Source organism: Mytilus californianus, unplaced genomic scaffold (assembly GCF_021869535.1).
Source record: "Mytilus californianus isolate M0D057914Y unplaced genomic scaffold, xbMytCali1.0.p SCAF_5, whole genome shotgun sequence".
Lineage (NCBI taxonomy): Eukaryota > Metazoa > Mollusca > Bivalvia > Mytilida > Mytilidae > Mytilus > Mytilus californianus.
The window spans coordinates 72,911,226-72,929,695 of record NW_026262701.1 but is presented as its reverse complement, the minus strand read 5'-3'; the positions used below and the strand labels follow the sequence as shown (position 1 = coordinate 72,929,695).

The 18,470-nt window shown below is 32.8% G+C and overlaps 1 protein-coding gene across 1 annotated transcript; it reads right to left on the bottom strand.

The window, feature by feature from the left end:
* Positions 1–3,536: 3,536 nt before the first annotated feature.
* Positions 3,537–11,181, bottom strand: LOC127702757 (sodium-dependent phosphate transport protein 2B-like). The gene is made up of 8 exons (XM_052207060.1): positions 11,166–11,181; positions 10,678–10,806; positions 9,762–9,905; positions 9,331–9,638; positions 8,532–8,661; positions 6,981–7,112; positions 5,406–5,630; positions 3,537–4,358 (listed from the first exon to the last, which is right to left on the bottom strand). Exons 1-8 carry the CDS (start codon positions 11,179–11,181, stop codon positions 3,709–3,711), a joined length of 1,734 nt encoding a protein of 577 aa, XP_052063020.1. The 3' UTR covers positions 3,537–3,708.
* Positions 11,182–18,470: the final 7,289 nt, after the last annotated feature.

The window sequence follows — 18,470 nt, the reverse complement described above, 5'->3', positions numbered from 1 at the left end:
GTTGATTCGGTCCATTGATGTAAGAAAGTTAAGCTAACATTTTTCGTGTTTTGATAATTCAAATGTCTGTAGCGACGACTGTATTGGTGTTTTTTTTTAAATGACAAATTAGGGAGTACCTGCTATCATTCCACAATTTGTGCTTACCAAATGACATTCACGATCGCCAGGCTACACATAACAAAGTATTCTATTTAACCCTTTTTAAAAACGTCGAATACCGCGCAGCTTTTCACTGTAATAGTATATGTTATGCAAAAAAAAAAAAAACGCAATTTCAATGCCAAAAAACGCCCTTCCAATCTTTCTTCGTTTTGAGTAAACTTTTTTTAAAGACTTCTTGGCAAATTCTAAAAGTATAATTATACATGATTCGAATGACGAGTGATGCATGCACAGCAAGATATACTTACCTGTAAGTCACATTATTTCACTTGTTGTTAATCTGACGAGCGTTCAAGAATTGATGTGGTAAATTATATTTACTAGATTAAGATTTTTCTTAAATATTAATGGAATTGAAATATCTGAGAAACAACCACCATTTAAATATGTAACATACATATTCATGGGTGGTTTTGGGGTGTTGTCTTTACTTGTCTGTTGGATATGTTATGACTGCTTGAATTAAAGAGAGTTATTCCCTGATTTTTGTTGGAGTTCATGGAGCTCAATCTTTATTTGTAGTGTTTTGTGTTTTGTGTTTTGTGGATTGTTGATTATATGATCGTCTGTTTTGTGGATTGTTGATTATAAATTATGATTGTCTGTTTTGTGGAATGTTGATTATATGATCGTCTGTTTTGTGGATTGTTGATTATATGATCATCTGTTTTGTGGATTGTTGATTATATGATCGTCTGTTTTTCATTTATTCAGATGTTGTCCGTCTTTCTTCGACTTGTAGTTTTTGTCTCGCCTGCGACGAAAGTCGGAGAAGGCGAAACATAGGTGTTGCTTTTCCAGCGGAGTCAACAATTGTTAAGTTTTCTGCTTAAGTCAGTTTGATAGGAACTACTTGTGATATATCAATGATATGTTCTATAAAGTTGCATTACTATCAGTACATACCAGTTTGACGACTATTTTGAAGCCCTGTCCCCTAGGTCATAATCCAGTGACTTTGAATTAATTTGGAATTTTTCAATGTTAAGTTTCTTCAGTCAGTTTGATAGGAACTACTTGTGATAGATCAATGATATTTTCTATAAAGTAGCATTACTATCAGTACATTTTAGTTTGACTATCATTTTCCTACGCTGCCCTCTATGTCATGGTCCAGTAACTTTGAATTAATTAGCAATGTTGCTGTCCATCAGATTGTCTTTTTCTGAATTTTCTGCCGACAGGTGAGACATATAAGTTTATTTATACAAAGATATGTCTCGCCTGTCGGCAAAATTCAGAAATCTTCTTTTTTTTCTTTTATAGGTTTTGCAACGTCAAATTCCATTTTCAATATTAATGAAAAATTAGTTGTTACTACAAGTGGCAAAGAAAGTATATTTTTTCTGTGTTCAGTAAGTCGAAATAACGTAAGTTGGAATCGTGAAAGAATGAATTATTTCAGATATTGTACAAAGCGGCATAACTCAATCATCAATTTCTAAAACCAACACTGTACCGGAATATGAATCACAGCCATTACGTCAAAATCATTCATTAGGTGCACGCACTATAAATCCTAATTAAATATCACCTAAGTAAAATAGCGGTACAGTATGGCCACCTACACATGACAAACAACAATTCTGGCAAATATGAAAGTTTTTGGGACAAAAGATCTCAGAGAGTCATATTGTTACCATAGGCGAAAAATGGTCAAAGTTATATAAAACTATTGTAGCAAAAATAGCCAAATTGTATTGACAATTTATTTTAATCAGTTATCCATTATGACAAACAATACCTCTAAGTCATGAATAATAACTAAAAGACAACAACACCCATAGTTGCCACACTTAACTGGTTTATTTAGGTCTACATGTTTTGTATGTGTGGCGTCTTCGGGACAATTGAGCGGTTTTCACAGCTTCTGAAGTACATAAATAGCGGTGACAAATTTTAACTATTTGATTGTCCTACCAATTTATTTTCCAATGTACGAGGTGTGGTTCACTATACCCAGCTACAATCCCATTCATTTGTAAAAGCTTCCGGACAGACGGACTTTGATGGGTAGCGCTTACAATGTTATACGGACGGACGAAGCCTATTAATATGTTTATTCATAAGGTGATGGGATTGATTAAGCAAGACCCACAACTAAAAATAAAAGAAAAAAAGTCGGGATTATAAATGAAAACACATCAAATACAAAATTTATTACAAAAAGATATAGAAAGCAGTTTTATCCACAAGTATTTATGTAAACCTATAATCTAAATGTACAAATTAGAGTTATAAAGGTACATTTTACATCGAAATATCTATCATATATATATATATATATATATATAAACAAGTCTAAATTGAAAACAACGTTCAAACCTATGATTGCGTTGGATAAAAACCGCAATTTTTATACGTGTGCATGCAAAACAAATTTCTTTGTAGAGGGGTCTAAATACAGCACTAACAACATTTTCCAAAAGACCAAAAAAGTGTAAAAAGTATATTTTAACAAAACGCATTTGACTAGCAGGTCGAACAACGGATGTTCTTAAACCCTGCTGACTGCCATGGCGATTGCCAAATAAACGGATCACAGATGTAACACAATGGATCTTAATTATATTAATTTAATACCAAACAGAAAACAATAAACTTGCGGAAAAGATGGTATACCGCAAACATGAGGTGCAAAAATTTGTACACCATATCCGGATTTCGACAATTAATGTCTCTTCAGTGATGTTAGGAATCGAAACGGTATTTGGAAGGCCATATAATTTACCTCAATTTGGGATTGACTCTTGAATTTTGAAGAGTCGAAATAGGATGAACGGATCATATAAACCCGAAGGCAAATATAATACAAGCCCAAACGAAAAAATATAAACAAGTCTAAATTGAAAACAACGTTCAAACCTATGATTGCGTTGGATATATATATATATATATATATATGGAAGTGTTTTGTAAAACTTCAAATAGATAAAATGATCAGTAAATATGTCATGAATCTGTTAAATAGAAAATCATTTAATTTACATTAAGCCCAATAATCTCATAACTGAAGAAGTTAAAGCATCCATACATTCGTTCAGACAGATTATAGATTTACAAAAAAGAAGTTATTATAATTATGATGACAAGATGATATATTGCGGCATTAAAATGAGAAACGTACAAAAGAGTCAAATATATGATGCCCAACATTAGTCATAAACAATTCAAAATAAAAAAAAATGGTCAAAAATGGAGTTAATAATGATATTTTACATTTTCATGATAAATACTACTTCTGTATAACTGACAACTTACTGGAGGATAATCTCAAGAATTAAGAGTCCACTGCAAGTGGTATAAATACAATGGAAATAAATCGAGTAAATGGTACTAAACGTTAACAGACAGACGATTTTCTATTATCATAAATAGCCATTATATCGGTAAATATTTCCTGAGTATTTACAAGAAAAATAGTATTAAAAGGTTCATTTTTCAAAATAATATTTGTTCATATTTTATAAATGAACGTATACAACATACAAGACTGAAAATGCTGTGATATTGTAAACTTTTTCATAAATGTACGTGTTCAATCTACAAAATTGTGAATGCTTTGTTATCGCAACCTTTTCCCGACATGTCTGTTTCTTTTTCTTGGTTTCTGCAGCATACGAATATTCCCAAGACACTGGAAATTAGTTTGTCAATTGGTTTCAAGGACCGACAACACAATGGCAAAAAGTTCCAATTCCTCAACCAACTTGGTAGCCTGCCGAGGCAATATTTTTGTGCAATATTTATAACAATCAGACACACTAAGATTAATAATATAATTGAACCGACAACAGCAAAAGGTACCGTTCCTGCTAATGATAACACAAAAACTAATCCTGGAAGGGCGATGAAAACGAGTATCAAATATAAAATAGAAAACCATCGATACTTTGCTGTTATATTGCCAAGTCCTTTTGCTAGGTTTATGGGTGCCTTTCTGGTAATTGGAATCGGGTAGAACAAAAGAACTCCAGAAATGTTGAAAAATAAATGACAGAGAGCAACCTGTAGGGCATTTGGTATCGCTTTTGCCGGATTGGCTAATGCAGCTAGTATGCCTGTCAGGCAAGTTCCGATATTAGCACCAAGAGTCAGAGGAAGCATACGATCAAGGGAAACAACTCCAACACCAACTAACGGGGTAAGTATAGATGTAAACACGGAGCTACTCTGGATAATCATCGTTGTCCCTGTAAAATAGTCATTTTGTTAGAATCTTGTGAAAAGGTGAACATTTTACATCTTGTAAAACGATTTCTGAATAAATGGTTTCTAATGAATATTGTAGTGCAACAGATTTGAGACGTTTAAACCGACAGCGAATAAGTGATTAACTTATAATCTAGATCTGTTCACATTTGAAATCAAATTAACTCAACGCCAGTGATCCACCGATCACCTGCTTGCATTAGACTGGCAAAAAACGCCTTGCAAACAAATAATATAGCCAACAGATACATCTTAAAGAGACCGAACATGTGTCACGGATCAGTGGCTTAAATTGCATTTACTCATATTAAATTTTACCTTCGAATTCAATTTCAAACATAAATGAGTCAACAACGAAACATTTTATCTGCCTATATCGTTGTGCTCTTCTCTCAAGTGCATCCCGTGCCACAGCTTTTGACGTCAAAAAGATTTCACCCGACGTTACCATATTTAGCACGCTTCAAAAACAGACAGACGTTTTATATCAAGAAAAATACTCATTGACAAATAGATTATTAGTCTTTATACTTATAGATATTGTAAAATAATACCCAGTCGACACAAAATTAATCATGTTAGTGTTTTTGCTGCATTAACTTTAAAAAGCTTTCATATTGTGAGTCGCTGCTTATATTTCATGAAATCTAAATATCTTAAAACTTGATATATATCAGGATTTTAATATATAGATTTCATAAAATATCAGAAGCGATTAATTATATACTTATTGCCGCTTTAAAAGGTATACCATCTAAAGATCATCACAAGGCCGCTAATAAATAAGATTTACATTATGGAACATGTAAAGATCTAACAACAATGCACATCTAGGTCATTTGGTTTGTGTTGGAGAGTTGTCTTATTGGCAATCATACCACACCTTATTTTTATACTTTCCAAAAACTGAAAATACTAATTTACAAGATTTCTTCAATAACTATTTAGAGGGTTAAACAAGAAATCTATAGATGCACAATTAGATTATCAATTCAAATATATCTACCTTAAAGTATAATTATACTAACCTGTTCCTATAAGGATTGCAACATATCCTGTAAGATATTTGAACAATCCCGGAAAATCAGAATTGATGAACCTTTTTACAACTTTGGCTACAGATCCTTTCAGCAGTGAATTAAGGAGTTTGACCATGAAGATCAACGCCACAGCAATAACAAAGAGCGATATTACAAGAAGCAATGCACCAATGGTTGAATCCGACAGATCCGTCTGAGCAAACAAGTTATGACCTACATGAAAAAGAAAAATAAAAATGATCACCGACCACGTGTTGTTACATGCAATGGGATACACAAGAACAATACGTTATTGTGTGTTAAATTATATGTTTGTATATATATGTGCCTCACCCTTTCGTTTCTTTGCACAAACAAATTAGTAAAAAGTCGTTTTTTACATATGCGAATTTTTTAGAAACAAAAAAAAAAAAAAGAAAAGAAAAAGGTGACTTTTTTCTTCTTTTACTATATAAATCTGAATGTTCAATAGATAAATTGTTAATAAAAGAAATTGACATATGAATTCGGTTAATTATGTATTGAATCATCTTCATTAACATTTTTTTTCAATAGCATATGATATAATAGTATAAGACCCGTATTTGAACATCAATTGCGCCCTTAATTCCTTCCCGTTTTAAATTTGCAATTCCAGATGTTTTGCTCATAAAGTTTGAAATCTGTGGAAAAAACAACTTTAAATTGCTCTAAAAGTAGTCATGTTTGCATTACAAAACCTAAAACGTACTGGCCATGAAGCCAAGGAAACTCGATTGAATGCTGCTTACTTCAACTAAGTGGCAATTATTTTATGCATATTCAAGACAAGAAACTATTAACAATAAATACAAAATGTAGGTTCTGAAATGTGGCATAAGAAGGGGGAAGGACGGGAAATTTGAACTGCTACTAGAAAACCATGGTATGTTGGATAGGGCCAAATTTTGCCTTACAACAAGCCATCAACGGAAGACTCAAAATGTTGTTGCAAGGGTTCTTTAATGTGTAGTAAGCATCAAATTTAACGTTCCCATTCTGACCGTATGTGGATGCGAATTTAAACATCCAACACTGACACGGGCGCCCCATTTTGGCACGGGTTTTTACTGCCGGTCGGAAGAAGACAAAGGTGACAATTTTTCTATACACCAGTCACCTTTGGAGTTATAATTAATTCGAATACATTATATGATTTGTATATCACGAAAGCGTTTCCCAATGATCTTTTCCATTGAAAAGAATTTCTCATATACATACGGATTTCTAATAGTGACCAGGCTTAGGCCTATTACATGTAAGAGGGTCTGGATGCGTTTTACAGAATAGATAATAATGGGCCAATATTGCAGAAAAACGGGTAAACAATTAAAGAATAGAGATAAATAGGCAAACAGAAAAAAATAAAGAATAGAGAATAACGTGGTGCTAAAATATAAAGAATAGAGAATTATTGGAAAACATGTAAAGAATAGAGAAAAATGACATAAAGAATGAAAGAATACAGAAATTTCTAGATAGACCCTTTATTAATAGTTGGAGGGAGGTAATTTCAAGCTTGCGCTATTATAACGGTGTACTTACATCTTTCCATATTTATTTTCTTTACCAGTGTCTCGTTGGTTTCCCATTTAATGAAAGACGTGTTACTATCGGACATTATTCCTAAAGTGTATCTGGTTCCCTCTGTTTCTAACTTTTCAATTAAGGTAGAATCTAAATAAAGTAAGGTACCAGTAGACAGACATTTGAATTATACCGACCAAATCACAAGATAAGATGCAAACAATGAGTTTGTATGCTTAACATGTTATCAATGAAAGGGGATGATTGAGTGATAAAAACTAGTTTTGTACAATGTTGTTTGTCTGTTCCTTGTTTTTTTATTGGTCATGGTGGTGTATGTTTTTCCGTAGACTAATGGATTTTGAAATCCTCCTTGGTTATGTGCCGGTGCTGAAACAAGAACCTGGTCCTCGGTGTTATTATTGAAAAGTATTGTTCTTTTAAATAATGTGGTGTGGATGTCATATCTTTGATAGTCTTTGCTAAATTTATTCACAAGATTATTACACTCGGTGCGATTTAGAACTTGACAATATTTATAGACGTTTGTCTGCTGCTGAAGACCTTATGTTGACTATATATATAAAGATAAGGAGATGTGGTATAATAGCCAATGAGATAACTATCCACCAAAGTTCAAATGAAGTGGAAATAAGCAATGTATATTATAGTGTTGTCGTTTGGTTGACGTCTCATTACGAATACCCAACATCTCTTTTACTCACATTGGTTTTACTTAAAATCAATTAAAAGAAGGCCCTTTATGTTTAAACTGTTTCAACAATATACTATTTTAATATTACCGACTTTTGACTCCGGAGTGTATAATTTTTCGACATGCTACCTACTCTGTGATAGGACATTTCAAATTGGTACTCGGTCAAATAAGAGCAACTAAAAGAGGTACAACCAAGCTTACATTTGGTGCAATTTCGGGGGAGGGGGAGGGGGGGGGGGGGTAATTGTTTTCTGATGACTTTGTCGTGTATATATGGAAAACATGAAACATGTCAAAATATTATACACTCCGGAGTAAAAAGTCGGTAATAGAAATGAAAATAGATTTTATTAGTGAGGCGTCCGAAATAGCGACATCATTAAATTTCATATCAGTATCGGATTTATAAGACATACATATACTGCATCGAAGACATATTATCCTTTTTTTCTGGTAAAACGATAATAACCCAAATCCGAAACTTGTGTTTTTTGTCATTACAAATGCATTTTTAGTACTGATACTAACATTAAGCATTACTGGTGTATGAATGATTTTATTTATTCTACACACGCTTACAATATGTTGATGAACCGAAAATGGTTAAACAGCATTAAGTGGCAGAACATCACTTTTGGTTTTGATGTTATACCACATTTAATACCTGACGCTTTATAAAACTATACATATTTAGTTTGTTACCGCCCGAACATAGTCGAAACTTGTACATCCTCGTCCTTTGGTCTCTGGTGGATATTTGTCTTATAGGCAATCACACAACATATATTCATTTTTTTTTAATATAAAGCTCCCCTAATGATACTATTATACAAAACTGAAAATATACTTACTATATTCTTCGTGATGACTCACAGTGCTGTTGTACGGAATATGTACAGTCTTGCACCATCTTTTTAATACTGAACCCTCTTCGGCACCCTCTTTATTCAATGCTATATTTGTAATCACGTGTTTGTCCACCTAAATTTGATATCAATAGTATTAGTTAGAAAAGGTTAGTACTTAATATGTTAAAGCTATATGTTGTGCGTGTAATTTATTGTTGTTTGCTTTACGTCCAGTGGCAAATATTTCATTCATTTTCAAGACGAGGATAATAAATCTAAAAGCTAGGCTCTTTATAGTGGGTCGACAGAGTTGAAGGTAGGAAAACTACACTGCCACTGGAAAAATATAATTGATTGATTGATTGGTATTTAACACCACTTTCAGCACTATTGTGCTATTTCGTGGCGGTCAGTTTTTATTGGTGGATGAAGCCGGAGTTCCCGGAGAGAACCACCGACCTTCGGTAGGAAAACCTGGAAAAATATGCTAACTATATTAAATGGGGTTCTAGCGCCTGTGACAGCATACATGTACATGAACTTAAATGATGTATAGTTGCTCAGAAGATGTACTTGCGACTGTATCAAATTGAAAAAAAGACATAAAATGTTATGATTCAAAACTATTTAATAAAGTTCGTACAAGAGAACCTCACCCAGGTCAGGCAAGACAAAACCAAACGTCTCGGGGTTAGATAATTTTCAAAAAAACAACCCTTCATTGTGATCCAACTTTCATCGTTTAAAGATAATGAATTTTTTTTTCTATTTTGAACCGTACTTTCCAAACAGTAATAGGTACCTTTACAATAAGACCAGTAAATGGTTTTGTAATAACTTTCAGCAAATCTTTCTTCTTTCCAGATTTTGAAAGCTCTAAACTGCGCACGATTACTCCTGTTAAATGGTATAGGTAGTGAACAGTCGATTCAATCGGAAGCAATACAATAACAGTCAACCAATTAAACATATCGTGCACTGTTGCGCCGCCGAAAGCCTTTCGAAACACCTCTCTGTCGCTAGATTGTGCCAATGAAACCAGAGTATTTGTCACTGAAGTTCCGATATTTGCTCCCATTACCATTGGTATGGCGGTTTTTATTGGAATAACTGAAACGAGAAGAAAAAAATGTATATTCTTCCGTGTTAATTCTTCAGAAAATTGAGTAAATCCAAGCTCCCAATCTTATTCAATTTATTATATTACACATGTATAATGATGTATTTTCTTACTTTCAGATCCTACCATCGTTATTATTATGGACGTCGTAGTTGAGGAACTTTGTAAAAGAACTGTCACCAAAACACCAATCATTAGTCCAGCAACAGGATTAGTTAGTAAGTCGTTTTCTCTAAAAACTTTTCCAGCAGCTTTACCTAACAATGAAAATAAAATACATGTATTAGACAAGTGGCTATTAGCCAAAAACAAATTAACCGCTATGAAAATTTTGAAGCAAGTCGAACAGTTAAAAGAAAATTATTGCAACAGAAGAAAATCTCAATTTTATCAAGGTCAATAGCAGACTTTCGAGTAAAGTCGGAAAACTCTGTTTTTTCCTTAATTTTTTTTTAGTGAATTCAACCTTAAAGTTCGTATTTCTTGCCAGTTTGAGAACAATGGATGTATTTTGCTTTAAGTAATTCATTGACACCGTTACTACTTAGATTTGTTTTACCCGAATTGGATCCGTGTTTATGTTGTCAATGATACCGGTCACATAGAGTTATAGTGTCGTTTTGTACGTTCTTCAATGTACCTTTGGTTATTCCACTAATTGAGAATACAAGAGACGAGTTCAGTGGTCTAAATATTATTTAATGACGTCACATGTTAATGTGTTTGTCTCAAGTCAGAAACCTTTTCATTGGTTGTCTTTTCTTATCTTAATATTCCTATGACATTGTCTTTTTCACTCTTACTATTATATTATCTGAAGACCAACAATCTTTGCCAAAACACACGAGGACGGCAATACCATTATTTCTATTTGAAAATCTACATAAAAAAATTACCAGAAGTTTGATTACAAATAACAACAATGGTAAGCAATTTAAATAAGGACTAACAAGGCGTTTTCATTTTGTTGTTGTTGTTGTTTTGCACAATAAAATAACATTAGAATTTTAAAAAATTGAAATAAATTACCTCCGACTAACTTAAAGGCATTACTAAGGAACCCTAATGCACATATAAATAGGTATAAAAATCCAAAGATAAGAATAATCTTCAACAGCACAGTTAGTAGATAAGTAAATCTATTACATACTGTCATATCTGAAAAAAAATCAAGATCAAATTACTGCAAGATAAATGCAATGCATTGTCGATGAAAGTAAAGAATATTACACGCGGGTTCAAATCTAATATTCGCATGTGCTACAGAATTCAGTAAATAAAAATAAACATTTCTGGAAAACCTTGAATTTCTTCTGATATATAAGAGAGGAAAAAGTGTGGGAAGCCCCAAAAATAAATTTGTATAACAGCATCAAAACCAATCTTAATAAAAATGCACAATCCGTCTTAAATCATCTTTGACAGATGGTCCCAGGAGTGTCAACCTTATAAAATGAAAATTTGCAATTGAAATGTATTGTTTGAATCATACAAATACTGAAACAGTTCCTTCTTACGAACTTGAGACAACATTCCACCACAAGCAGCATTGACCCAGTTGTTATGATATAAACATATTTATTCTTAACTGTTCAATTTCGCATACGATTACTCATTTCTGCTCGATTTGGCCTGCAAACTGTTTTGATTCGACCGCCACTGATGAGTCTTGTGTAAGCAAAACGCGTGTCTTCCGTTTTTGTCGAGCCTGCGACTTCTGTCACAGAAAGCTAGCTCGACATAGGGATAGTGATCCGGCGGCGGCGGCGTTAGCTAACTTCTTAAAAGCTTTATAATTTATAAGGTGGAAGACCTGGATGCTTCATACTTTGTATATAGATGCCTTATGTTATTAAGTTTCCGTCCCGTCTGTCATATGTCCATTGTCCTTAACCTCATTTTCATGGTTCAGTGACTACTTGAAAAAAAGTTAAGACTTTTTGTAATGTTAATTTCTTTCTTATTATGAGTAATAGGATAACTATATTTAGTATGTGCGTACCTTGCAAGGTCCTCATGCCCGTCAGACAGTTTTCATCTGACCTCGACCTCATTTCATGGATCAGTGAACAAGGTTAAGTTTTCGTGGTCAAGTCCATATATCAGATACTATAAGCAATAGGTCTTCTATATTTGGTGTATGGAATGATTGTAAGGTGTACATGGCCAACTGCCAGGTGTCATCTGACCTTGACCTCATTTTCATGGTTCAGTGGTCATCAAAGTTAATTTTTTTGTGTTTTGCTCTATTTTTTAATACTATATGCAATAGGTCAATTATATTTGGTGTATGGGAATATTTTATGATGTACATGTTAGTCTCACAGGTTTTATTTGACCTTGACCTCATTTTCACGGTTCATTGCTCAGTGTTAAGTTTTTGTGTTTTGGTCTGTTTTTCTTAAACTATAAGCAAAAGGTCAACTATATTTAATGCATAGATTGATTGTAAGGTGTACATGTCTGTCTGGCATGGTTCATATGACCTTGACTTTATTTTCATGGTCATTAGTCAATGCTTAGTTTTCCTGGTTAAGTCTGTTTCTTAGAAACTATAAGCAATAGGTCAACTATATTTGATGTATTGAATGATTGTAAGGTGTACATGTATTTCTCGTTTGGTTTATCTGACCTTGATCTCATTTTCGTGGATAATGTTAAGTTTGTATGATACTTGTAGTAAAGCTTTATATTTAGGACTATCAACATAAGTGCAATGGTCATTAAAGAAGGCGAGACATTTCAGCGTATGCACTCTTGTGAATTGTAAGTCTAGCATCTTTGATAAGTTTTTTAATATGTGTTGAAATAACACAGTTTATCCCAATCGGCCGTATTACCAAATGTGTACTTACCATGAGCACAATTACGGGTGCCACTAGTTTAACAGGATCTGCTTAGCCTTCTACATGATATCACCATTTGGCTTTGGTGGTGTTCGTTTTGCTTATTCTTCAGTTTTCTGTGTACAGGGTTTTTAGGATTGGTTGGTCCTTTTTTTCGTACTTTCGTTTTTGCCATTGCGTTGTCAGTTTAATATCTTCGACTTATGAGTTTTGAATATCCCCTTGGTATCTTCCGTATCTTTTAAGGAATTCTTGGCTTTTTACAACAAAAAAAACCCCAAAAAACAGTAGTACATAAATACCCTATATATCACTTATAATAAGACTGACCTTTCCAGTTCACCCCGTCATCAGACTCTTTTGTGCTGATCGCCCACGGATCAAATTCTTGACCATCTTCTTTGTCATGGCTTTTAAAAGTATTCGTTTTTGAAATATCTCTTTTATCCTTAGCTGTCGTGTCTGAAACCTTTTATTAGAGAAAAAACAGTCCATTGCATGTAATAAACATAAGAATCTGCTTACATGGCTAATGTAAAATGGAAAAGTCTTTAGAATTTTACAATGACGTCAAAGTCTCTTTGTTTGACATAAAAGATAAAAAAAAAAAGAGAGCGAAAAACAGACCACACAAATCAACAGCCCTTATCCCGTCGCAGTAGCACAAAATACAGAAACAAAATGTTCTAGCGCCAAAAATGTTTTGGAGAATTATCTTTGATTGACTCTGTTATAATTCAAAACTTGATATATTGGGGAAAAAAGACACCTGTCCATTGTTGTAGACTGTATGTTGCCCTCTAGATGTCTTTTAGTTATTTTTTGTTGTTGGCGTTCTGTCTCATTGACGCATACCAAACATTTTAGTGATTAAGATTAAGGTCATTTCTTTTTAAAGCTTCTATCACGATGCAAAAACATTCCTTTCATCCTTATAAAATTATCAATAACAGTTATCTAATGGGTAGAATATGTCAATTCACCTATTTCATTAAGTTTGTGATCGAAACATGTTACTTTCAACTTTATATGGGTTAATATGGATGACAAAAAACTCTTATGAATTCGAAGGGGTGAAAAAAACCTTTTCAACTAGGAGGCAATGGGTGGTTAATGTCGCAGATAATATCGACCAAAAAAAAACGAAAACAAACAAACAAAAGGCAATTAGATGTTCCTTGTAGGCTGATACCATGCTCTGCACGTTTAAGAAGCATTTCAATAACTCTCTGACGAAGCCAAGGCACAATTTCTGCCCCTATCGAACATAATGACCTCATTTTCCTATGGCAGTCCAAAACCCCCACCCCTTCATTCCGGTAAACCTACCGTTCACAACCTACCTATTCTATTTAGTGTTAATGTATTCTAGTCCCGAATGTTCATGAGATATTGGCCATTGGACAATATGCACCCAACAATCAATCAATCATTGTTGCTTCAAAATTTAATAACATTTGACAGGAAAACTTTTCACTGGCTTTACACTACATATCTTTATTTGCCTCTTAATGCAATGCTTCGATACTATGAAGCAAAAGACAAGTTATATGTGATAACCATCCATCAACCCATCCCACCTCAGAAAATCTTTTAAATGTTTTATACTAAATTTTTCTTCGGTACAAAAATTAGGAAACGGCCAGAGTAAAACCACTCAGCCCAAGGTTCTAGTCATGTTTTTTTTTCGCAACATTTATTTTGTTATTCCATTATTGAAGGTAAATCAAGAAAAGCGCTTCGGACGCATGAAATTTCTTAGACGTTTTTTTTCATTTTTTATTATAGTGTTTTGTTGTATATAAAAGAAAACGATTACTCTCACTGAGAAAATCAGTACAATACAATAAAATATGCTTGTAAGACATGGATGACTCAATATAACATCAAACTATTACTAATGTGAATTAGTTACACTACTTTATACGACTGAGATATTATACTAGTGGAAAAAAGAAACTATGTATTTCTAAATACATGGCAAATATTTAAAACATTAAGTTTACAATTTGCAATTGAGATGATTAAACTAAATTTATGTTTTTAGCAGGTTTGAAGATGAGAAATTCCTCTTTTTATACTTCATCATGGTTCATGAACACACGATACTGTGTAGTTAGGTGATTTTACCGTTTGAGTTGTTTTACTGCAACTTATTCTACAAACATTGACGCAAAACAAAAATTGAAAAATTGAGTATGTGTTCAAGAATAATGCAAAATCCGTCGCGCGGAGATGCGTACCACCGGGTTTCTTCAAACACATTGTTTAAACGAGATGGTTACCTATAACTTATAAATTAATACATTCTGTATGAGTATGTCCCAAGTCAGGAGCCTGTAATTCAGTGGTTGTCGTTTGTTGCTGTATATCATATTTGTTTTTCGTTCATTATTTTGAAAATAAATCATCAGGCCGTTAGTTTTCTCGTTTGAATTGTTTTACATTTGTCATTTCGGGGCCTTTTATAGCTGACTATGCAGTTTGGGTTTTATTCATTGTTGAAGGCCGTGTGGTGGCTTATAGTTGTTAATTTCTGTGTCATTTGGTCTCTTGTGAATAGTTGTCTCATTGGCAATCATACCACATCTTCTTATATATTGTAAATAGTTTAAGACATTTTTTAGGATGCACAGTATCTTTCTTTCTGTCGGTAGTATATAAAAACCAGGATATTCGTTTCGAATATTCTCTATTCCCTCCTTTCCTGCAAAATAAATGATCGTTCTCTAGATGATTCAATTTGATTGTTAATGTTCAGTTTATAACTGCTGTTGCTTTGCTTTAAGGTAACAGATTCGTAAATGGTCAATCTCAGGGATTTTTATGAAATTTTGCAAGCAATTTGAGGATGTGGAACTGCATATAAATATCGAAAAAAAGATATGAATTACTTTTATACTTTCGAATATATAGGAAATTGAATATTCTGTAGAAAGAAGTACAAATGTATGGGATGCACGTAAATATAGAAAAAAATATTGAAAAGTTTAACTTTAAATTGCATTTTCTCAAAAACGTGTCCTACGAATTTCTTTAAAATTGATATTTTATTTTATTTTATTGATATGAAAGTTAAAGGGGATCACCGAATTTGTTTTTCTTGTATAAATCATTCAAGTGTCTCTGTAATATCTAAAAACGTCAAGAAGAAGATTTCTAGCCAAGACGTCACGATAACTTTTGCCTTTTCGGCGCTTTTTCCAAACTATACAGAAGATTCAACTGTTTGTACTAAAAAAACGAATTCGGTGACCCCCTGTAAATTTTATATCAATAAAATGGAGATTTCAGTAGCAATAACATATAATTTTTAAAGAAAATTCGTAGGAAAGAATTTCGAGAAATGTTGATTTTAAGTCAAAATTGCTGAACTTTTTAACGATATTTACGTGTATTCTATACATTTGTACTACTATTTTCCTAATATGTTATAATTATATCTCAGAAATTATAAAAGTTATATGTATATTTTTTTGTGATGTTCATGTGCAGTTCCTCATGCTCTAGTTGTATGCAAAATTTCATAAAATTCCGCGAGATCATCCATTTACGTACCTGTTACCTTAAACTCAGGTTACAACTCCCCTAGGCAAATTGCCTTTTATTACCTTAATTTTTTTTCATGCTCAAAAGTTAAATGTGAGTCGTTTTTCCTGCATCATATTTGTGGTCTCAAAATAACCTCATTAAAGTTTTTTTCAAGAAACACATACATTTGTCGGTGGTATAATATATTTGATAAAATACCTGTTTATGCAATACATCTACGCCAATAAAATGCATTTTGATAATATCTAATGATTTTTAATTATTTAATTTATTTTATTGAATAAGAGAAAGAAAAAAAACCAAACAAAGTAAACATAATTAGGTACACGATTATCATAGTATATGGGCCAAAATATAAAAAAAGAAATTATCTAAGTAGGAAGTAGAGACATGTACAATCACCATTAATGTCAAATTAGATGAGAAAAATTTTATCAAACAAATAGGAGAAATGACCTTCACATTGTCATCTTAACAACGTTTGGCGTACAACCTACGGTGATGCGTATTTTCGTTTTACTTATAATGATCGATTTATAATTGTATAAATCGTTTGTTTACAGTTAAAATGGGTAATTACCCTTCCCGAATTACAAACAACAATGCTTCACATTTTTGTGATTAAATATAAGACCAATTGATTATGTGTTTTATGGAATGAGCACTGACGATGTTGGCGTACACTTTACAGCGAAAATACTAGGCTTCTAAACAGAAAAAAGTTCTAAGGACTAACGGATTATTTTGAAAGAAAAAAAATACTACACAAATTTTGTTTTTTATTTTACTTTTCTTCATACTAAAACAAATGATATATAGATATTGTGCTCGAATTTTCTCAAATCTTAGGTTTTGACATTCAAGTCAAATATGGACAATAGATATACGAAGATGTGGTATGAGTGCCAATGAGACGACTCTCCATCCAAGTCACAAATTGTAAAAGTACACCATTATAGGTCAAAGTACGGCCTTCAACACGGAGCCTTGGCTCACACCGAACAGCAAGCTATAAAGGGCCCCAAAAATGACTAGTGTAAAACCATTCAAACAGGAAAACCAACGGTCTAATCTATATAAAAAACGAGAAACGAGAAACACTTATGAACCACATCAACAAACGACATCCACTGAACATCAGGTTCCTGACTTAGGACAGGTGCAAACAAATTGGTTTAAACGTTTTAATAGGTGCCAACCTTCACCTTACCTGAAACAATAGTGTAACATCACAACATAGAAAGACACACTATAAAATATCGATTGAAATGGCTTAACTCAATCAAAAGTCAAATATGGACAAGGCTATCTTCCCATTGAGCTTACTTGTGGTATATATAGAACACCGTTATTTTATGGTATTCATGATGACAAACTATAGGTGTGAGTCATTTAAATCATACATGAAAAGTTTTAAACCATTTCGAAAAGTTCTCATGAAACATTTTTTTTTTGGTTTTCAAAAACTACTTTGCTGCTGATAGAATATACTTTTCAAATAATTATCATTAGCAAGAATTAAAAAATAAAAAAAAATTAATGTGAAAGAATATATAATTATAAAGTGACGCATATTAAAGTGTTTGCTATACATACTGACCACAACACGATTCTTCAATAAATATGTCGTTTACATGTAGAAGTTGTAGTTTTGTACTAATAACATTTTTATGGTGTTAGCTATCAGTATTTTGAGAACCTTTAAAATAATTGGATAAAAGAAAACAATCTGTCTGTGAATTAGCTTATCACTGTATTGGAACTTTCACAAAATTTTTATTCAGAATATCAATATGAATAATTTCCGTTCAAAATTCAGATTTTACTGACAATGTCCATTCCCTATTTTGTCTTTGTCGTGCTTGGCGAAGTATTTCACAAAGCTTTCATTTAAGTCAGCAAAACAGCCTGAAGATTATAAAACCAACGCAATTTGACATTTTATAAAATATTATGACATATGCAAAAACAACTTTGCTGCCGGTGTTCAGCTGTACAGTAGATTAGCTGAATTATGTCCTTTCAAGAGATTACATTTAAATATAACCCTACCAAGGATCACGGAATAAAAAAAAAAAAATGCTGTTGGATATACTATTAGATTAAATTTTAACGACATGAATAATTAATCAGCTGTAAAATTGTCTTATTTTTTTAGAGTTCATCTGGTTATTAAACGAATTGTTAACACAATAGTAATTTTGTCTCGCCTGCGATGATAGTCGCATAATGCAAGAAATAGTTATTACAATCCGGCGGCGGCGGTGGCGGCGGCGACGGCGTTAACTATTTGTATAATTTAAAAGCTTTATATTTCAGAAGCTAGAAGACATATAGATGCTTCATACCTTGTAAGCAGATACCTTATGTTACGAAGTTTCCATCTGTCATTTGTCTATTGTCCTTGACCTCGTTTTCATGGTT

What these genes read in the sequence shown, in the direction of transcription:
- LOC127702757 (XM_052207060.1), bottom strand. An exon ending in AACGATGGTAGGATCTGAAA is followed by an intron (nt 9,639 to 9,761) that starts GTAAGAAAATAC and finishes TTCTCGTTTCAG; the next exon opens with TTATTCCAATAAAAACCGCC. An exon ending in GAGTCATCACGAAGAATATA is followed by an intron (nt 7,113 to 8,531) that starts GTAAGTATATTT and finishes TACTTTATTTAG; the next exon opens with ATTCTACCTTAATTGAAAAG.